The 23,223-nt window shown below is 44.5% G+C and overlaps 2 protein-coding genes across 2 annotated transcripts in view; both read left to right on the top strand.

The window, feature by feature from the left end:
* The window catches only part of LOC149470540 (uncharacterized), a 699,116-nt gene that overhangs the window by 73,455 nt on the left and 602,438 nt on the right, over positions 1-23,223 (top strand). The gene's annotated exons all lie outside the window — the stretch shown is intronic.
* LOC149470542 (uncharacterized) overlaps positions 2,134-23,223 on the top strand; it is a 47,142-nt gene continuing 26,052 nt past the window's right edge. Inside the window, 2 exon segments of the mRNA XM_089662911.1 lie at positions 2,134-2,137; positions 4,045-5,324. Coding sequence (XP_089519037.1) covers positions 2,134-2,137; positions 4,045-5,324 — 1,284 coding nt within the window.

Consider the following 23,223-nt stretch of genomic DNA (forward strand, 5'->3'; position numbering starts at 1 on the left):
GAATTTCAGAGAGAAATGCACTGTAACCAGCATGTCCAACATTTGCTGCCTTCCTTCCTTAAATAAGGGCAATCATTGCCACCTGTTTTTCAAAGAATGAATGACCTCACTAATAGAACTCCACACTGCTATTATTTTGAACACGCCCCTCAATGAGTGATTCAATGACACAGAATCAGCAGCATGCATGTCATGACTGTTGGGTCTGTTGGATTTCTATGACTCTACTACACCTGCTAGGAAATTATTTGCCATGTAGAAATCTCATATGATGTCCTCCCAGAATGCGCTCTCCTGCATGCCCCCGGGGGCATGAACCTGGCGATCTCCATGATCGCTGTGTCCTATGACACGCTGGTCATCGGGAATTGCAGTTGCCGGTTCTAGACTGCACTTTCCTCACGCTGTCAGAGCATGAGGAAGGTACTGCCAGCAGTTGTCAGAGGAGGGATCATCAGGGCACTGAGGATCCGTGCCCTGAGGATCGGTGCCCAGCAGCGCCACCCACCAGTTCTGCCCACAAGTGCCCAGCAGTGCCACCCTCCTTTGCCCAGCAGTGCTGCCAGTCACTGCCCACCAGTGCCACCCAGCAGTGCCGCCTGTCAGTGCCCAGCAGTGCTGCCAATCAGTGACAACTATCAGTACCCATCATCAGTGCCTCCTATCAGTACCGCCTATCAGTGCCCATCAGTGCTGCCTTTCCGTGCTGCCTATCAGTGCAGCCTCATCAACGCACATCAGTGAAGGAGAAAAATGACCTGTTTCCTAAATGTTATAATAGAAACAAAGAAATTTTTTTTTTAAATTTTTTGCTCTTTTTTTGTTTATAGCACAAAAAATAAAACACCCAGCGGGGAGTAAAGACCACCAAAAGGAAGTTCTATTTGTGTAAAAAAAAATGATAAAAATGAGTACAATGTTGCATGACCGCACAATTGTCATTTAAAGTGTGGCAACGTTGAAAGTTGAAAATTGGCCTGGTAAGGAAGGGGGTATAAGTGCCTGGTAGGCAAGTGGTTAAGGACCCCACTGGCACATTTTGGGGGGGTAACCGAAATTGACAGGTACCCGCTCCCACTTCTACTGCAATCACCTACATGATCAGAAGCGGAAGTTGTCCTCCCCCCTCCCTCCCTGTAGTCTTCTGGGACACATGAAAGGTCCTAGAAGACTACAGGACCATTCACAAAGCACAGAGATACTCGCACATGCTCAGTGGGCACCCGGATGTGAAGCTGCAAGCGGTCACAGCTGGGTGCCCACACTGAAGATGCCGGCACTGGAAACACAGGGCGGCCAGTGAAACGGGCTGTGGGGAGGACACCACGAGATCGAGGGACAGGTAAGTGCCCGTCTTTTAAAAGTCAGCAGCTACAGTTTTTGCAGCTGCTGACTTTTATTTTTTTTTATTTTTCACTGGAACTCCACTTTAATGTATGAAGATATTATTTGTACTGTACAAATTACAACCTGTACGTTACCTCTAAGGGTTGTACCCCTTCTGACTTACTGTTGGTGAGTCCTGCAATCACATTGTTATCAGCTCCTTGTAAAACTATTATCTCTTTCCAATAAAATCTATGAACAAGAGAAGATATGGACCCCACAATTCCTCTATATACTCCACAATTCTCCCATGTGGACACCTCGTAAGTGGTTCTCCAGTATAGACTCCCAGTTTGGGGAACTCATTTAGAAGAAGCTGTCAGCTAGAATCACACTCACTACTCTACAGTATGGTGAAGACCAAGGAGGCCTAGCAATACCAAATGTTAGACTTTATATTATAGCTGCCCAACTTCAACATCTTACCAGGTGGGACTTAGTAGACACATTAGATCCCATCCATCGGTTGCTACTTCCATCAGATACAGATTTCACATCACTCTATGTCAGGGCTCCAGGTATGACCAGAGATGTGTGGACTGACACAGGGAAACGCAGGCTCAAGGATGGTGTAAAAGTAATATAATTTATTTAAGGTTACACAATACACAGAACACAGTGCAAAACCAAACCTTAAGCTAGTCCCAATATGTGTGGGAACACAAGCATAGTCAGGCAGGCCGGGTCGGTAACTATCAGGCAGGTAGGTACAGGAGGAGCAGGCAGAGAGTAGTCATGTAAAGAGCCATGGGTCAGTGCAGGAGACAGTCAGCAGGATCAGGATCAAAGCCGGGTCGGCAACAAAGGGTACTTCACAGAACAGATGATCAGGCACAGATAACAAGATACAGGGGCTCATGGGAAACATACATCAAGGCACTGATCACAGGCCCGGCCATTCCTTAAATACACCTCCTGCAATCAGCCTCAGGTGATGGCCGATTACCGGAGTGAGCCTCTGGTTGCTGAGAGCACCCGCTGGCCAGCCCTGGTACTGCAGCCCACAAGGCAGGTGAGCCCCACCACCATTGGCAAGTCCATTCCTGACACTCTCACACTTGTTAATGGGCTTCAGATGGCACCAGTGGAAAAGGCATGATCTCTCATATATTTATTCCAGTCTTTTGACTCTTGCCGAAGAATTATAGAAAGAAATGGGAAACAGAAAAAATAAGAGAGAGTGGTGGGAGGTGATTGTGACCTCCATACCTCTCATCTCTCTGTCCTCTTCACAGAAACTCTGTCATTTCTTTTGCATAGAGCTTTCTGGACTCCAGCTCAATTGTTCAGCTAGGACAGGAGGGATTTCCCCTTATGACCCCAATTGTAGCGGTGATGTCGGGGATTTGATACATGTTTTGGAGATGTCAAAAAAATAATTCAAAAAGTGGAACAATATGACCAGTATTGTAATGTTGGTATTCAATATTCCTCGGGTGTGCCTCTTGGTCTCAATAGAGGAGGAATTATTTACACCTCCTCCTATTACAAGTCATAGAGCAATAGTGAGGCTGCTTGACCATAAAAAATATCCCGATCTTGGCTATCATCTCAAACTCCTAGCAGACAACAGTGGATTGAGCAGGTGATCTCCACATTAACATCATAGGTTTTAAAAATTTTAGCTTTTTTAGCCCCGTAGAAGGAGAACGGCCAGTTGTATCCTACTGAATGGTGACTACATTGGACACCCATACTTGGGGTATGATCCTGGAGACACAGGCCTCATTGATCGGTGTCAGCTATCTATGTATGTACTGGGGGGAGTTACTTGCCGTGTACAGCTGAATTGTTCTAGGTTGTTTCTTCTTTTCTCTGTTCATTTGTTTATAAAAGGTAAAAGTGACACCATAGACAAAGCAAGTTATTGTTCTGTATGATCTGTAACAGTGCCACAACTGCCTATACGTGAGAATGTATGACTCCATTGTCTGGGCTGAATGTTGGGAATACTGTGCGCACTTAGAAACTTTCTTAATAAACTCTATTTGATTAAAAAAAATACTGTAGATAATGCTGTACATATTCTTTCTATTCATAAGATATATTTAGTAATGAACATTAAAAATAGAAAGCAACTTTATGTAGCCCTTTATATAGAATTTTAATTTTTTTTTTTTTGTACAGGTGAATTGATGAACCAAGTTTTCGGTCATGTTGGTCTTCATGAATACAGCTGAGTCACATGGAAAACAAGACATATGGTTGTCTTAATTGACTGAAAGTCTTTATTGCAGCTCACTGGAGGATTCACACGGGATACAAGTCATATCTGTGTTCTAAAAGTCATGGTTTGGATCCTCTTCCACATTGATCCAGCCTCAGAGGACAACAGGAGAAAAGGAATTTCTGTGTTCTGGAAGTGACAAAGGCTTTACAATAAAGTTCAAACCCCAGTATACATAAGAGGAGTCATTTCAAACTACTTCTTGTTTGGAGATATTACAATGGAGAGAAAATATATCAATCACCAGAAGGTTCACAATGGAGGGAAGTCATATCATTGTTCTGAATGTGGCAAAACTTTTTCAAGCGAGAGAGACCTTATAGTACACCAAAGAGTTCACACTGGAGAGAAGCCATATCAGTGTTCTGAATGTGATAAAGCTTTTACACAGAAGTCACATCTTATCACACACCAGATTGTTCACACTGGAGAGAAGCCATATCAGTGTTCTGAATGTGGTAAAGCTTTTACACGGAAGTCACATCTTATCACACACCAGAGGATTCACACTGGAGAGAAGTCATATCAGTGTTCTGAATGTGTTAAAGCTTTTACAGTGAAGTCAAGTCTTATCACACACCAGAGGATTCACACTGGAGAGAAGCCATATCAGTGTTCTGAATGTGATAAAGCTTTTACAGTGAAGTCAGATCTTAACACACACCAGAGGATTCACACTGGAGAGAAGTCATATCAGTGTTCTGAATGTGTTAAAGCTTTTACACGGAAGTCACATCTTATCACACACCAGAGGATTCACACTGGAGAGAAGTCATATCAGTGTTCTGAATGTGATAAAGCTTTTACAGCGAAGTCAAGTCTTCTCACACACCAGAGGATTCACACTGGAGAGAAGTCATATCAGTGTTCTGAATGTGATAAAGCTTTTACTCATAAGTCACGTCTTATCACACACCAGAGGATTCACACTGGAGAGAAGCCATATCAGTGTTCTCAATGTGATAAAGGTTTTACAGTGAAGTCAAATCTTATCAGACACCAGAGGATTCACACTGGAGAGAAGTCATATCAGTGTTCTGAATGTGTTAAAGCTTTTACACGGAAGTCACATCTTATCAGACACCAGAGTATTCACACTGGAGAGAAGCCATATCAGTGTTCTGAATGTGTTACAGCTTTTACAATGAATTCAAGTCTTATCACACACCAGAAGATTCACACTGGAGAGAAGCCATATCAGTGTTCTGAATGTGATAAAGCTTTTACAGTGAAGTCAAGTCTTATCACACACCAGAGGAGTCACACTGGAGAGAAGTCATATCAGTGTTCTGAATGTGATAAAGCTTTTACAAAGAAGTCATGTCTTATCAGACACCAGAGGATTCACACTGGAGAGAAGTCATATCAGTGTTCTGAATGTGATAAAGCTTTTACACAGAAGTCACATCTTATCACACACCAGGGGATTCACACTGGAGAGAAGCCATATCAGTGTTCTGAATGTGATAAAGATTTTACACAGAAGTCACATCTTATCACACACCAGGGGATTCACACTGGAGAGAAGCCATATCAGTGTTCTGAATGTGATAAAGCTTTTACAGTGAAGTCACATCTTATCACACACCAGAGGATTCACACTGGAGAGAAGTCATATCAGTATTCTGAATGTGATAAAGCTTTTACATTGAAGTCATATCTTATCAGACACCAGAGGATTCACATTGGAGAGAAGCCATATCAGTGTTCTGAATGTGATAAAGATTTTACAGTGAAGTCACATCTTATCAGACACCAGAGGATTCACACTGGAGAGAAGCCAATTTAATGCTATCAATGTGACAAAACTTTTACAGTTAATGCCTGTCTAAATATTTTATCGTTTGACAATCTTTTTAAGATAAGCATCAATAACCAAACAGCTTCCCTCATGATTCTCATCTTTATCTTTTTTTATGGAGCTTTGAATGAACATGTAATGCATTTTCATGATTCACCAACTGAGTTGTGTTTCCAAGCATTTTCTTCATTTCTGGATCCTGAGGTAATACATGACCAACACTGCCTCAGTACCAGAGACTAGGATGGGGTCTATTGTCATCTTAACAGGTCTCTGAAGCCTCAGTGGGAGAGTCCATTCCAGGTTTTTCTGACTATTGATACATGATCAGCCAGGCTTGAGGTCTCCAGCTAAGCCCACCTTGCCCATTCCTCCCATTACATGTTCCATCTCCTCTCCCATTATCAATGCCTTCTTTCCACATTTTATCTCCTCTCATTATTATTATTATACAGGATTTATATAGCGCCAACAGTTTGCTCAGCGCTTTACAATATAACGGGAGACAATACAGTAACCATAAAGTTTATTACAAGAGGGATAGGAGGACCCTTCTCCTCGGAGCTTACAATCTAGGAGGGAGGGGCTAGTGGTACAAAAGGTAGTAACTGTGGGGGATGGACTGGTTGGAAGAGTAGAAGATTCCATTATTAGCTGAGGGCAGGATAGGCTTCCCTGAAGAGAGAGGTTTTCAGAGATCGCCTAAAAGTGAGCAGAGTAGGCGATAGTCTGATAAATTGGGGTAGAGCATTCCAGAGGATGGGGGAAGCTCTGGAGAAGTCCTGGAGATGAGCATGGGAGGAGGAGACAAGGGAGCTAGAGAGCAGGAGGTTGTGCGAGGAGCGGAGAGTATGGTTTGGGTGATATTTGGAGACAATATTGGTGATGTAATTTGGGGCAGAGTTATAAATGACTTTATATGTTATTGTTAATGTTTTGAATTTTATCCGTTGGGCAATGGGAAGCCAGTGGAGGGATTGGCAGAGGGGGGTGGAGGACACTGAGTGGAGGCCAGTGGAGGGATTGATAGAGGGGGGTGGAGGATACTGAATGGAGGCCAGTGGAGGGATTGGCAGAGAGGGGTGGAGGACACTGAGTGAAGGCCAGTGGAGGGATTGGCAGTGAAGGGTGGCTGATACAGAATGGTTAGTAAGGTGGATGAGTCTGGCAGCAGCATTCATGATAGACTGAAGAGGGGATAGCCTGCGATGAGGTTGGCCAATGAGGAGGGAGTTACAATAGTCAAGGCAAGATATAACCAGGGAGTGAATAAGTTGCTTAGTGGTTTCCGAGGTTAAGAACGGCCATATCTTGGAGATGTTGCGGAGGTGAAGTCTACAAAATTTGGACAGTGATTGGATTTGGGACTGAAAGGACAGATGGGAGTCTAGGATTACACCTAACACCCTGGCATGAGGGGAGGGACTGATGGTTGTGTTATTGATCTTGATGGAGAAGTCAGGGGGGGGGCACAGACTGGGGGGAATACTAAGAGCTCAGTTTTGGAAAGATTGAGTTTGAGGAAGTGGAGTGACATCCATGCCGATATGTCGCTTAGTAGGTTAGTAATGTGAGAGGAGACTGAAGGGGTGAGGTGAGGAGGAGACTGAAGGGGTGAGGTGAGGGATAGAAAGATAGATTTGTGTGTCATTAGCATAGAGATGGTACTTAAAGCCATGGGAGTTTATCAAGTGAGAAAGGGAGGAGGTGTAGATGGAGAAGAGTAGTGGTCCAAGGACGGAACCTTGAGGGACCCCTACAGAAAGAGGGAGTGGAGAGAAGGAGGCAGAGTTATGGTTAATGCTGATGGAGTGCTGCGATAGGTATGAGGAGAACCATGAGAGAGCAGAGTCTTGGAGGCCAAAGGAGTTGAGTTTTTTGAGGAGTTGGTTGGGATGAGTACTGAGTAGTGGCCATTGGTTGGAATGAGTACGGGGTAGTGGCCATTGGTTGGGATGAGTACGGAGTAGTGGCCATTGGTTGGGATGAGTATGGAGTAGTGGCCATTGGTTGGGATGAGTACGGAGTAGTGGCCATTGGTTGGGAGGAGTACGGAGTAGTGGCCATTGGTTGGGAGGAGTATGGAGTAGTGGCCATTGGTTGGGAGGAGTACGGAGTAGTGGCCATGGGTTGGGATGAGTTCAGAGTAGTGGCCATTGGTTGGGAGGAGTACAGAGTAGTGGCCATTGGCTGGGAGGAGTACAGAGTAGTGGCCATTGGTTGGGATGAGTACGGAGTAGTGGCCATTGGTTTTAGCAGTTAGTAGATCATTAGTGAGGTTTAGTAGGTCAGTTTCAGAGGAGTGTAGTGAGCGAAAGCCAGACTGTAAAGGGTCAAGAAGGTTGTTGTCGGTGAGGTGGGAGGAGCTCAGGCGATTGTAGACTAAGCGTTCTATGAGTTTAGAGGTAAATGGCAGCAGTGAGATAGGTCTTAAGTTGTTCAGGTTGGTGGGGTCCAGGGAGGGCTTGTTAAGTATGGGAGTTATGTGTGCATGCTTTAGAGGGGAAGGGCAGGTAGTGAGACGGGCTTCTGAGAAACCTTAGTGACCTCTTTGGTAGTAGCAAGGTCAGAAGAGGAAAGTGTTGAGGGAGGTTTAGTATAAGGTATGCTAAGTGGGATGGATGTCTGTGCAGTGGAGATGCCCCTATGAATTGCATCAATCTTGTTTTTGAAATGATTTGCAATCTCGTGAGCAGTGAGTGAGGTACTGGGTGGAGGTGGAGAAAGTAGAGAGTTAGAAGTAGAGAAGAGACGACGAGGACTGGATGACAAGCTATTGATGAGAGTGACAAAGTAGGCTTGTCTGGCAGCATGGAGGGAGGAATTGTATGTGAAGAAAGCAGATTTATATCGCGTGAATGCTTGGTGAGATTTGGTTTTACGCCACATTCGCTCCAGCACACGACTATGTCATTTAGGATCTCTGGTGTTGTCAGTCTGCCAAGGTTGTAATGGTCGGGGCCTGATGCTTCATGTTGTTAGAGGAGCAAGTGAGTCTAATGTGGATGAAAGTGAACTGTTGTATACAGCAGTGGCCAGGTCAGGGCAGGACAGGGGAGAGATTCTGTCATAGAGTTGGTCAGTTGCAGAGTGGAAGGGAGAAGGGTTCAAGTTGTGAAGGTTTCTGCAGGTGATTGCTGATTGGAGGGATAAGTGTTTGAAGATGAGGAGACTGTGAAGGTGATGAGATTGTGATCATAGAGAGGAAAGGGGGTGTTTGTGAGGTTGTAGGATATCATCTCATGGGTGACAACCTTTCAGGCAGGTCTGCGGCTGTGACACCAGCTAGAAAGAAGTCTCTGTTCAGTGAGAAAACAACATCCCAAGCTGATGCAGGCCTTCCAATACTGAGTTACTGCTGATTTAGGGGATGTATTCAGCAGTAAAACGTAAGCCCAGCTGGCCACTTGTGTTCCATGTGGTTCTGCCAAATGGGATTCCATCAGGTGAAGATCAGAAATCCTTGTTCCATGTTTTCTCTTTCCAGCTATTACTCCTCTCCATAGACTAATCACACAATACAACTGCCAGAGATCTGAACTTACAAAGTGCTGAGTGTGCGGTCATATTCCTACCACTTCTTCCGGGGGACTGACATTCCTCTGATTGGGGTTCACAATAATCACTCTGAGTGCACACATCTCTTTTTGGTGGAAAGTTTGTAAAGAAAACTTCTTCTCCCTGGAAATATTACAACGTTGGCACCAAAGTGTAACTATGGGCAACATCACTAATGACATTAATAATGAAATCTGTCATTAGCAGAGCAGGTTTTGTTTTTCCGAGTCTCCTATTGTTTTATTTTTTGTTGTCACTCCCAGTAGATTGTTTTTTTTTTGTACTTCCTGTAGAAGACCAAGTCTTTTGGGAAAAATGGCAGTTGGAGGGGTTGGGGCAAATCCTATAACACTGCTGGGGGTGCTCACAACTGTCAGTTGTCATTCATATGGGGGGTTGGACCTTATAGAGAACCTGTTGCTGTAACTGCTGTAGAAGCGTTAGCTGAAGTTGGGTTTTACTTGTTGTGTGTCTTACTTATAATCTATCTAAGACTTCCCTGTACAGGGTGACAACGCTGCTGTGTAATGTTCCTGCAGAATGATCAGGGTTGTCACCCTGTTACAGAAGGTGGGAAAATAACAGATCTACAGACAGGACCAACAGCTGATACAACTATGTTGCAGAGGGAACTCTGGGAATGCTAATGACAGATTGCATTACACATTCAGTTAGCAGACTTCCTGCTGTTGGTCTGATGTTTGAATTGTGTTCTGATATTTACTGTCCTGCTGTAAAAGGTGTAAATGATCGCCCGCATGTTTCCTGTAGTAGCAGGGACTACAAACTCATATCAGGAATAGTAGGATGATAAAATGTAAGTTAATAGATAGGGCCGCGCCCCTACAATAAGGTATATCTATATAAATTATATATTAGATTGTTATTAATAAACACTGGCCTGATTTTATCATGAATAATTCACATATGAAAATATAAGAGAAATCCTTATAAAGTACAGCAAAAAGATTTTCTGGATATTTAAGTGTGAATTTTTTTTTTTTTTAAATAAGAAATAAATAATAATTATGCATAATAGAAAAATATATAAAAAATAATAACAAAAAAATAAATAAAAATAAAAAATATAAATGAAATATAATCACAAAATTTTGAAAATGAAAAGATGAAAAAGAATCTAAAAATGAAATGGTGTCCAAAGTCTATGAATAATAGCGGAGTATTCTATTCGTGTCCACAATAGTAATTGCTGTATATAAGGAACTGTAGAAATAAATCCTTGCTTGAATATTGACCCTTTTATGGGCTCACCTTCTTGTTAGCCTATTGCTGGGCTGACACAGCTTTTAAGAGGTTTGTATTGATGAGATCCTTTGGACCTCCCCTGGGTTTTCCTGGATTGGTCACTTCTAATGTGCTTGTATGGACATGATGATCTCTGCTTCCTTCTGATGCTGGATGTGGCTCCATCTCCCTATTTTTCTCCTCGTTAGTATAGTGGAAGAAAGAAGAGATATTTGGTGCCTTATCGTTTTAATAAAAAGATTTATTTAATGCCCTCTATATGACCTCACATGTCAATCATTTCAATGCGCTTTGTAATAGATAAAACCGCTAAATGCGGATGTGACAGGCTTCCTCCGTGTGTCTACACACACTGTCTATACCCGCCGTTACTGAAGTTGGGTTGCCGTGGTGACATCAAAGCCCCTCCCCAATGCGTTGCGCCACAGGGTCACGTGGCTTCTTCCGGGGGATGTGATAGGACAATCACCGTGCCTGGACTTCTTTTATAATAGTTTGGCGCCATTTTCTTGAAGTATGTATGGTTGCGGCCATCTTTTTGGGGCGAAACCTTTATAACTATCATTATGGACAGCTGTATTGATCAAATTGAGACAATGTTGCTAATTGTGATGTTGTTTGTGTGAAAACATGTAACTGTTATATCCACTGTTTAACAACCCTGTATACGTCGGCTATATAGACTGTGCATGTAATTGGCAACAGGGAAGTCGGTCACATTTACTTTTAACAATAAGGTTTAATCCAAAATTTATTACAAAATGCATATACAAAAATAGAAAAAATACAAAATCCGTACATATATATATAATCAATTAAAAACAGTATAAAGTGCTTTATATTGACTTCCAACTACTAGTTTTTTAGTTTTTAGGAATAGTAGGATGGCTACCTACCCAAGGGGGTCACCTTTTTGGATTTGGGGGAAACATTTCACATGGTTTCTTTCCATTGATGACACCGACAAGGAGAGTCTCACTTCACTAACAATAGGAAAGCCAATCAGAGGCCAGTAACATTTCATGGTGTCTCAATGTATTGCAGAATGTTTAATCCCCATTGGTCCAATGGATTACTAGTCCTTCCATATACATTGCTTCTTGTGTGGAAGGAGCACCCTAAAATGGCTTCCCTTCAATTCCACCCATAGCTGTACTTTAGGTTATGTTGCCCCTCCCCCATATCTGTAAGGGAAAGCCTCAATTTCTCCCAATACTCCCCTGGCCTTCCAGTGAGAAGAAACATTTTCTCTGGAGTGGAGATGTTTTATGCAGTGAGCCCTTCATAGACGGGATGGGGAATCTAAGTAATCTAAGATAAGTAAGATGAACCGGTGTACTGGAGTCATGGATCAGATAACCAATGACACCATTGATGGTATAGCAGAGCTGACACCAGAAGTGGCTCCATCACCTAAGGTGGTGTCACAGAACTGCATGGCGGCTGACTATCTCTCGGAAGATCAAGGCGGAGTCTACAAACTGGTGTCAGAGAGTGTTGTCCATTTATATTAGATCATGAGGATCTCAGAAGGGGATATCTACACAAGGTAAAGGAGTTCCAACAGTCACCTGGGTGGGGGGAAGTGGGATCCATTTTCTTGGATGGGTTTAGCTGGAACTTGGTTGAGTAATATGGTGGCTTTGCTTCTTAGGCCATTAGTTGCTACTATAGATTTGATGATAATTGTATACATTGTTGCTGTTGTGTGTTTTGCTGCCAGTTGATTTTGCTTGTTTATGCACATGATTACATTCACATTGTTAGAACAGAAGATTATTTAAAGCCCCTAAATATTGTGTTTTATTTTCTGAAAGCAGAGACCCTGGAGAATAAAATGGTGGTGGTTACAATTTTTGGCACACAATATTAGCGCAGCTGTCTATGAAATGCATATTTTCAGTAAAAAAACACTAACAATAATTCCAGTTCAGAAAAACACAATATATGACCCAATTTGAAGAAAAATGAAAGATGAGGTTGGCATCAAGTATATAGATACCAAACATGTCAAGCTTTAAAATGTCATGTGCTTGTGAAATGGTGACAAACTTCAGTACCAAATATTGTCCATAGGGGACACTTTAAAAGCCTTTACAGGTCATCAGTTTATATAGTGAACCATGAATGATGGCCCTAGAGTTATTCCTCTCCCTCTGGTGTGTGCAGAGATATGTACAATGTGTAGTGTGAGTGATGGTTACATAAGTGGGCGGGGCTGGTATTAATGAGGGGCGTGTTGTATGTTAATCATTTCTTATAATAGATGATATAAATGGTATAAATAGATCCTTGAAATGTAAACAATCTATCTCTTTTCTTCTGTTGTTAAAGTGTCACATGTATATGATGAATAAAGGTGGATGATATTTTCACCGCACAATACCGTGGTCTGGGTTCTTCTACAACATCCCCCCAAAAATGTCCTCTTCCAGTTCTAGGAGTCTGGTGGAATGGGACACAAGCTGATGGTATCTCTTAGGCCCCTTGTACATGGGGGGGTCCGGCCCCTGTGGGTGCAATGCTGGCATTATAATACACCTGGTAGGCACAGGTACAGCGTCCAGCCCCGCTGCCTGCAGCCTGTCAAAGTCTACACTACAGCTGGACGGGGCTCAATGCTGCACCACGTTTACCTCGTGTTTAGGGCGCTCTGTGTTCAGGTAGAAATGGCCGCCATCCTGATCAGACAAAGCATAGAGCAGATGTAGGCCGGTGCAGTCTGCTTCTTCCCCTGTAGGTGGCGCCCGACCAGAGTGACATCCCAGCCTGGAGAGGAAGTCGGGGACACTTGGCTTCTCTGTGGTTTCCCGGTTCCTGGAGACGGCGTGGAATGAAGGGGTCCATGGAGTCCTGGGGACATTTTTTATTTTTGTTTACACTTTTTAAAAATCATTTTATTCCTGAAGATCAGTAAACCCCAAATCTGATGTATTCTTTGATAGCAGACACCCTATATAATCCAATGTTGGGAGTTGTCATTTTCTATGTTACATGATATTAGCACAACAGTTTATGAAAGGCAACATTTCAGGAACAATATAGTAACGTTTATTTCTGAGCACATAAATGCAATTCATGACCTATTTTCTGGTGAAATATAAAAGATGAGGTTGTGCCGAGGAAATGGGATTCCCAACATGTCAAGCCGTAACACTGTGTGCACTTGGAACGCTTTAATAGCCCCTCCAGGTCATCAGTATAGAGTTACACAGGAGCACTGGTGCTCCAATCATTGCTCTCCCTCCGGCGTGTGCGCTGATATGTAACGTGTGTGGGGATCGCCGTGTTCCTATGTAGGCACCCCAATGTACATGTCACGTCCTGATCTGTGTATAGGAGGTGCGCTGAGCTCCCTCTGTCCTTCCCAGTGACACCCACCATGGCAGCACCGGGCTCTGCTGTCCCACATGGTGTCAGGGGGAGGGGCACATCTCAGTGGTGGGTGAGGCAATGATAGGCGACTTCACAGCCACTTGTATCACTTCCACATGACAGCCGACATTCGGATTTACTAAAGTCCTCACACTCCCGGCTGTATAGCGGTGGGCAGTGTGGGGGGAAATAACACGTCTGCAGCATTGTTAAATATCCAAATCCCCAGCAAGTGGCTGCAGGTTCATATTTTACCACCCCCCCTATCCTGGCACTCTAAGATGGTTGCCTAAGCCTCCTTAAGGTGGTCATTGGGTTTTGGGACCTGTATGTGGCAAGGCTGCCAGAAAGTCTGTCACTTGTGGTGTCCTCATACTGGGGAGAAGTAGCAGAATGTGTTTTGGGGTGTAATTCCACATCTCCCCATGGCGTGTGCCAGAAATAGCTCATTAAATGACAACTTGGTGTAAATAGATTTTGTTTTTCATTTTCCAATAACTTATGGCAAACACTGTAAATGTTCCATGGACACAACATGCCTCTCAGCACATACCTTGGGATGTATCCTTCCCATAAAGGGGACATTTGGGGATGTTTGTAAGGTCCGGGCATTTTACTGCCTCAAGAAATGTGATCGGCAGTCAGAAAGTAACAGCGACGTAAAAGCTGCATAAATTCCATTCTATATCCCATAGTTTGTAGACGCCATAACTTCACACAGACCAATCAATATCCACGGATTCAGCTATGCTTCTACCAAAGACACGGAGCAGAATACACGTTGTACTACATGTATGAAGAAATCTGATTTTATGGGATATGTTTTATAACAAAGTAGAAGGTATTTGTTTTCAAAATTAAAAAATAACCCCCCCCCCAGTGGTGATCAAATATCACCAATAGAAAGCTCTATTTATATCAGTGAAACTTGTGTACAGTGTAGCATGACCGCACAATTGTCAGTTAAAGTAGTGCAGTGCTGAACAGAAAAAAAATTCCCTGGTCATGAAGGGGGTAAAAGTTTCCGGAGCTGAAGTAGGTAATAAATCGCTGTCATCCTACAGTTTGGTTTCATTTTCTTACATTTCTCAGGATGCCGTTCTTCTGAGCTCCACAAGGTGGTGATCACACATATACAGAGACAGGAAGTGATGTCAGGCACAGATGGGAAGTGATGTCAGGCAAAGATGGGAAGCGAGCTCAGGCACAGACAGGAAGTGATGTCAGGCACAGACAAGAAATGAGGTAAGGCTCAGATGGGAAGCAATATCGAGCACAGACAGGAAGTGATGTCAGGCACAGGCAGAAAGTGAGCTCAGGCACAGACAGGAAGTGATGTCAGATACAGACAGAAAGAAATGTGGGGCACAGACAGGAAGTGAGGTCAGGAACAGGAAGTGATATCAGGCACAGACAGAGGTCAGACACAGATAGGAAGGATATCAGGCACAGACAGGAAGTGAGGTCAGGTACAGGAAGTGATGTCAGGCACAGAAAGAAAGGATGTAAGGCACAGACAGGAAGTGAAGTCAGGCACAGACAGGAAGGATGTCAGTCACAGACAGGAAGTAATGTGAGGCACAGACGGGAAGTGAGGTCAGGCACAGATGGGAAGTGATGTCAGGCGCAGATGAGAAGTAATGGGGGGACAGGCAGGAAGTGATAACAGGTACAGGAAGTTATGTCAGGCACAGACAGGAAGTAATGTCAGTCGCAGACAGGAAGTAATGTTCGGCACAGACAGGAAGTGATGTTGGGCGCAGACAGGAAGTGATGTCGGGCACAGACAGGAAGCGATGTCGGACGCAGACAAGAAGTGAGGTCAGGCACAACCAGGAAGTGATGTCAGGCACAGGCAGGAAATGATGTCAGGCACAGGCAGGAAGTGATGTCAGGCACAGGCAGGAAGTGATGTCAGGCACAGGCAGGAAGCTCCATGTGGGAGGAATTATAGAGGAGACGTTGCTGGAAGTGTGAGCAGAGGAGGTAATGAGATTGTATTTGATCATATCTCTCATCATTCTTCTTGTCAGGCTCCGGTCACACCAGGAACTGCACGTTTCTCATGACTCCCCACAGCCGGTTTCCTCCTGCTCATGGGCCAATCGCACTGCACTTTGTGAATGGGCCGCCATCCTCTGGGACCTGGGGGGAGAGAGGGAGGAGGACAGTACGGGGCCCCAAGTACTCATCAGTGAGGGACACTCACTTCCAGAGACTCTCCGCTCTCATCCACTTCTATAGAAGAAAGGAGGAAACTCCAAATTCTACTGGGAGAAGAGGAGCCAATGGGGGAAATAGCTGCACCACATGTGACACCATGCCACAGACTGAGAGGGACATGAAACACTGAGGACTTCATAATCCTTCCCATGGACCCCTCCCCCTTTATATTTCCCCTCTTCCCATACAAACTGCTTTGGCAATGCTACAATGTCATTTGTTCCTGCCAATAAAGCTCATTGAATTGAGAGGGAAAGAGAAAGAAGGAAAGTTGGTGTCACTAATCATGGTGGGACGCCTCATTTGCGGAGTTCCAAGTTTTGTCCTCTAACCCCCCGGTCACATCCAGCTTACAGTGAAGTCGTACGATTTCCAAGTTGGGGGAAATGCCGATTCCAGGAGTGACACCGATGTCTATGCCAATCCCACCAATAGTAGTGCAGGGACGACTTTAGAAATCGCTGCGACTCCCACCAAGTCACACCCCCCGATATGACCCGTCATTGTGGGCAGTAGGGTGCGACTTGTGATCTGCAAGAAGCATAGCATGGAAATGGCATGCCGAGTGACACCCCATGTGACCGGGGACTAAACACTGAAAGAAGCGGAGTTCTCTCTCAGCCCACCTCTCTCTGTATTTGTTTCTTCCATAGTGAAAACCCCGAGAGTCCTGGATGGGAATGATTGGTTTCCATAGAGAGACAATCAGCAGAAAGAAATGTCCCGTGTTGGTGGTGTCACTGGAAGGAAAGAAATGTCCCGTGTTGGTGGTGTCACTGGAAGGAAAGAAATGTCCTGTGTTGGTGGTGTCACTGGAAGGAAAGAAATGTCCTGTGTTGGTGTCACTGGAAGGAAAGAAATGTCCTGTGTTGGTGGTGTCACTGGAAGGAAAGAAATGTCCTGTGTTGGTGGTGTCACTGGAAGAATAGAAATGTCCTGTGTTGGTGGTGTCACTGGAAGGAAATGTCCCTGTGTTGTGGTGTCACTGGAAGGAAAGAAATGTCCCGTGTTGGTGGTGTCACTGGAAGGATAGAAATGTCCTGTGTTGGTTGTGTCACTGGAAGGAAATAAAATGTCCTGTGTTGGTGGTGTCACTGGAAGGAAAGAAATGTCCTGTGTTGGTGGTGTCACTGGAAGGAAAGAATGTCCCTGTGTTGGTGGTGTCACTGGAAGGAAAGAAATGTCCTGTGTTGGTGGTGTCACTAACAAGGTTGTCACCAAAGCAGAAGTGGAAGGGATGGAATCTTGGTTGGTTACGGGTTCTGATGTCAGAGAGAAGGAGGGACAACGTCAGTTCCTCTGTGTCTGCTCAGTGGTCAGGCTGCCACCAGCTGAATGAGTCCCGGCTCCCTGGTGGGATGGGAGAGGCCAGGAAAGGGGACAGTGGGATGGGGGGACCCCCTTCCTCCAATTGTGGAAGGGATGGAGTGGCTGTATAGCTGCTGAATCTCCGACTGATCATTGTGATATGGGGAGGATGCCGGCAGCTGCAATCCTCCTGCCGGTGTGACCACTTCACCCCGAGGACCTCAGAGGACTTCTTCTGGGCACAGGGAGATAGCAATCCACCGGGGTCCCTGCAGCCACAACTAGAACCACAGCATCGGGGTCTGCAGTTCTGAGCCGCTGGATCCCTCCGCACATCAGGACAAAGTCCCCTGTCTGGGATCTACAATACTCCCAGTTCTGGGCAACTGATACACAAAAAGAGATATTCAAGACCTGACTGTGACCATGGGGGATCTATGGGGGTGCTGGGAGATCTATGGGGGTGCTGGGGGATGTATGGGGGTGCTGGGGGAATTATGGGGGTGCTGGGGGATGTATGGGGGTGCTGGGGGAATTATGGGGGTGCTGGGGGATGTATGGGGGTGCTGGGGGAATTATGGGGGTGCTGGGGGATGTATGGGGGTGCTGGGGGAATTATGTGGGTGCTTCAGCATATCTAAGCCCCCTCCCCCCTCGCTGCCCTTGCTGTGTTTTTGGTGGATTGCGTTACAGAAGTCCTGGATCCTTTCTTGGATACACAGAATATAACTGGATAGAACATTTATAGGGAAGGTGATCCCGGGAATATCCGATTGCCTCTCGGGGGGTCAGGAAGGAATGATTTTCCTTTGTTTGAGCAGATTGGATTTTCCTTCCTCTGGATGAGCTGTGGGTATAGGATCGTGTATATGGAGGATTTCTATGTGTGTGCCCCTCCCCCCCTCTATTGGTGGAATTGGATGGACTTGTGTCTTCTTTCTATCAGATTAGTTATGTAACTATGTCCAGGCTGAAGGCCTAAAATGAGCCTTGTTCAGTGGAGGCCAACTCCACTCTGGCAGCGAGAGAAATCCCAGCAATGTGTAGAATTACTATCAGAACTATTAGTAATATCTAAAGGCTTAAGCAGCAAACCCACCAAGTTCCAGCTCAGCCCATCCAAAAACATTGGATCCAACTTCCCCCACCCAGGTGCCTGTTGGATCTCCTTTACCTTGTGTAGATATCTCCTTCTCAGATCCTCATGTTCTCATATAAATGGACAACACTCTCTATGTGACACCAGTTTGTAGACTCCACCTTGTTTATGAAGAGTTTGCTGTATAGAATGTATCCTGTGATGGGAGTCACTTTGGGTGGGGGGCCCATGGAACACAGCCCCCTTTGGAGAGGTGGGGAGACCCCTGTCTCAGCTCCCCATATCCCTCTTATATGTAAGTCACCCTGTGCCTGTTAGGGGTACAGGGGGATCTGTCCTAATATTGGGGTGGGGGGTTGTTGTTTAATGCCATGTGGTTGCATCTCATTGTTCTATTGTGTGTCTGGCTTGGGAGAAAACTATCATGGGATGTATGTGTTTTGGCTTGGTGGGGGGGGTGTCTCCAGCAGCCCTCCCTCCTGATGGGACTGTCTGCTGGTGTGTCTCTTGTTACTAAAGGTAGATTGCCCCGCCCTGTGTCATTATGCAGGGAGGGGGGGTTGTTCCATTGAATATCTATATCTTGTATCTGTGTTAAAATAAAATAAAGTAGTCTGTTTCCTGGTTTACTTCAGGACTGGTGTCGTCTAGTCTTGTATGGTCAGCTGTGGTGTCTGTGGTCGGTGTCCACACGGGGAAGCGGTATTATAATGGAAGTACTCAGCACAGGCCGGGTCGGTTCCGTTACATATCCACTCTAGAGATGCTGGTTGCAGCCAGCAATAGATCACTATTAGAAGTGATCTGCTGCTGCGTAGATACCTGTGTGGGTCTGGATCTGATCCCCACTGACCATTTCCAGACCCACCACATGGCGTAACGCGTAGGGTACAGCAATGATGTCAAGCCACAAACCGGAAGTGCACATGCCACCATTTTGGAAAAGGGATTCCTGAACTTTGTTCACAAGACATACTGTATAGTGAGTTTTTGCCCTGTAGTGTCCCAGGTGGACACTTTTTTTTTTTTTTTTTTGAGAAAAATTTTATTAGGTTTTAACAAATTACAAACATATAGAGATAATAACACAGTTATAGTGCCCATATGACATCAATTCTAACGAAGTGCAATAGTGTGGCAAATAACCGAACACCACCCTAAATCAGTGATGATAGCCGCTATATATGGGCGCTATTGCAATACTATGATATACTAATCATGATGGCAAACAGGTAGGAAAAGTAGGAGAAGGTGCGGAAGAAGAGGTTTATGCATGGAGAGAACAATAGCATCCCATAGGGATTATATGGTCCAATTATGAGCTGTCGATGGTGTATTTGCCAGTATCTGATAAGTAATGTCAATGTACATAGATGTCCGCAGCAGACCGCCCATACCGTGTCCAAAACACAATACAGGAGAGGACTACTGAGGAATTAGTTGGCAGGAAGAGATAACAGTGGGAAAAGGGGGCAGGAGAAGAAAGAAGAGAAAGGGAATGAGCAGGGAAAAAGGGAGAAAAAGTTTGCGGAGAATCCAATAAGACAGTGTGAATGTGAGGGTAAGGAGACAATCTGTAAACTCACAAGAATGGGGAGAATTATACTCAAAGGTGTAGAGATAGTATAAAGAGAAAGAAAAAAGAGACAATAGACCAAGAGACCGAGATATGGAAAAAGAAAACAACAAGATACAGGTCAGCAACCAGATAGCCTGCATATGTACCATGTATATACCAGTACAGATTCCCCCTTGGGTAATATAATGTAATGTGAAAAAATGTGAACAAAAAATGTCCTCTTCCCTCCGGCTAATGGAAGTCAATTGTTAAAGAACAGTGTCGAGTGTATACAAGATCACATAACGAGAAAAGGGAAAATGATTATGGAGTCGGATTATATACGAGGATCTGGGAATTAGAGATGGATACAAGCCAGTAGATAGGTAACCAATACATACAGCCGACCAACAGATGAAGTTATAGCGAGACCGTGTCTGGGTACAGAAAGCTGCTCCTGCGTGGATAGTGAGCCTGTAATATATGAGTTCCATTTTCTATAGTAATTGGATTCCTTTGTTTTAGTTGGAGAAGTGATCAGATGAAGCCTGTCCAGGCGTAAGAGCGTGTTGAGCTCTTGTTTGACCCCCGTCATGGTTAGGGGGGAGTCAGACACCCACTGACGGAGAATGAGACGTCTTGCAATTAAAAGGCAGGTTTATATCCAGGATTTATTGTCTCTGAAGATGATGTTTGTGAGGAAAAGAGGCCAATAATTGGATGTTCCAGGAAGCCGAAGAGCAGCGGCAGTGGGTGGATGGGTAAGCAGAAAGCTGTGATAACGGATATGAAATGGACCACTTGCTGCCAGAATGTCGAAATAGGGGGACAGGTCCACAATCTGTGTTGTAGAGATGGTTTTTGAAGTCCACACAGAGGGCAGGCAGACAGGGCCGGATCTGTTTTAGAGTGAAGACATGGTATGTAAGCACGATGTAAAATCTTGAGCTGTTTTTCACGCCAGAACTCATTGCTGTTGAAGGCACAAGTGGATTGAAAACCTGACAATAGTTGGTCAGCAGAAATTGTATTATTGAAATCCTTGATCCAAGATTTTGCAGTGTTGATTGTCTCTAGAGGCTTGGTAAAAAGAAGATTCAGCGGACTATATATATTTGAGATGTTGTATTTGCGAGAGTTCGCTAAGACGTCAATAAATGTCGATTGAAATCTGATAGATTTAATAGGGGCCATGGAGTTAACAAAGTTCCTCACTTGTAGTATATAGAAGAAGTGATGTGCCGGAAGTCCATATGTTTGTAGAATACTATGTAGAAGTTTTGGGGAACCTGTAGAAGTGTAATAGTTGATGTACCAAAGTCAGTTGTTGAGATCGCCAAGTATCATAAGCATCATGAGATTGAGGGGGAGGAAAAGAGGGGTTGTGATGAATAGGAAGGAAGCGTGAAAGCCAAGGGGAGACCCCCAATTTTCGCCTGACTTCCCTCCATGTAATAAGGGTGTCTCGGATGAGTGGGTTATGTTTTAAACGGGGCGGCAGGGAGTTAACCTTGGAATGCAACAGGTCCGAGAGATCATACGGAGATGCTAATGCAGATTCTAAGTGGTAATTAGAGTATTTGGAAGATTGGGTGAGCCAGTCTAGTCCTATACGAAGTAGACAGGAAAGATTGTAAATGCAAATATTCGGGAGCCCAGAGCCTCCCTCACACCTCGGTAGAAACAGCTTGTCCAGTGCTATACGGGGACGTTTGCCTTTCCATAAGAAAGCCGATTTTGCCCTGTTCAGCCTCGCTATGTCGTTGTGTTTGAGCAGAACAGGTATGGTTTGAAGTGGGTAAAGGAGTTTTGGAAAGCTGACCATCTTGAAGAGATGTGATCTGCCCAGGAGGGAGAGTGGTAATTCCTTCCACATGTCCAATTCCCCAATCATCTTTGTAATTGTTGGCGTATAATTTAACGTATATAATGATGAAGCAAGTTTCCCTATCTTTATACCTAAATAGGTGATATAGTTAGGAGCGATTTTAAATTGGGAATTTTGCGTCCATATCGGAAGATGGGAGTGGAATAGCGGAAGCACCTCGCTTTTTGAAAAGTTAATACGGAGTCCGGAGTAAAGGCGGAAGGAAGAGAAGATACGTTGAATATAGGGCAAGTCGAGAGAGGGGCTGGAAGTAAAAATTAAAATATCATCCGCAAACATCGTGAGTCTCAACTCTTCTTGTCCAATACCGACACCATGTAGATCAGACTTGAACAATAAAAAGCGAGCTAATGGTTCTAGAGCTAGATTGAAAAGTAGCGGGGACAATGGGCACCCCTGTCTTGTGCCTTTATGAAGACGAATAGGGTTGGATATGTGTCCTGCTGCTACAACTCGGGCTGTTGGAGACGAGTACATGGCGTGAATCAAATGCATAAACGAGCCCCCAAACCCAAACTTTTCAAGTGCTAAAAAAAGCCATTCAAAACTAACCTTATCAAAAGCCTTTTCTGTGTCTAGCGAGACTATTGCCGCGTCTAGGAGTGTGTCTGTCGTGGCTTGATTCAAAGCGGATATCACCTCCCGAATATTTGAAGCCGCTGAGCGCCCTTGTACAAATCCCGCTTGGGAAGGGTGTATAAGAGCAGGTAAGATAGATGCTAGGCGGGATGCTATGATTTTTGATAAAAGTTTAGAATCAAGATTCAGCAGTGATATAGGACGATACGAGCCCGGTTCCAGCAGATCTTTGTCTTTTTTGGCTATTAATTTGATATAGGCTTGAGAACCTGAGGGAATGTAGTCTCCTCCTGCCTGAATGGTCTGGAACACCGATTGTAATGTGGGAGAAATGGAATCTGCCATTAGCTTGTAAAATTCGGCTGTGTAACCATCAGGGCCTGGTGCCTTACCATTTGCAAGCGATTTAATAGCTAGAGACACATCAGATAAAGTAATGGGAGCATTTAGATCTTGAAGTGAGGTGGGATCTAACCTAGGCAATGTGACCTGGTCCAAGAAAGAGGCAGCCGCAGAAATGTCTATAGGGTCGTGTCCATATACAGTGGCAAGAAAAAGTATGTGAACCCCTTGGGATTACGTGGAGTTTTGCATGAATTGGGCATAAAATGTGCTCTGAACGTCATCTAAGTCACAACAATAGAAGAAAACAGTCTGCTGAACATAATACTACACAAACATTAGATGTTGCCATGGTTTAATTGCACATAACATGTAAACATTCACAGTGCAGGGAGGAAAAAGTATGTGAGGCCCTAGCTTAATGACTTCTCCCAGAGCTAATTGGAGCCAGGAGTGAGCCAACCTTGACTCCAATCAGTGCGATGATATTGAATGTGTTGCTGACAGCTGTCCTGCCCTTAAAAAACACACACCTGTTTTGGGTTTACTGGTTTCAAGAAGCACTGTCTGATGTGAACCATGCCTCGCAGAAAAGAGCTCTCAGAAGACCTAC

This window comes from Staurois parvus, unplaced genomic scaffold, assembly GCF_062004578.1.
Source record: "Staurois parvus isolate SC_StPar_1 unplaced genomic scaffold, SC_StPar_1.0 ptg000039l, whole genome shotgun sequence".
NCBI classification, from domain to species: Eukaryota; Metazoa; Chordata; class Amphibia; order Anura; family Ranidae; genus Staurois; species Staurois parvus.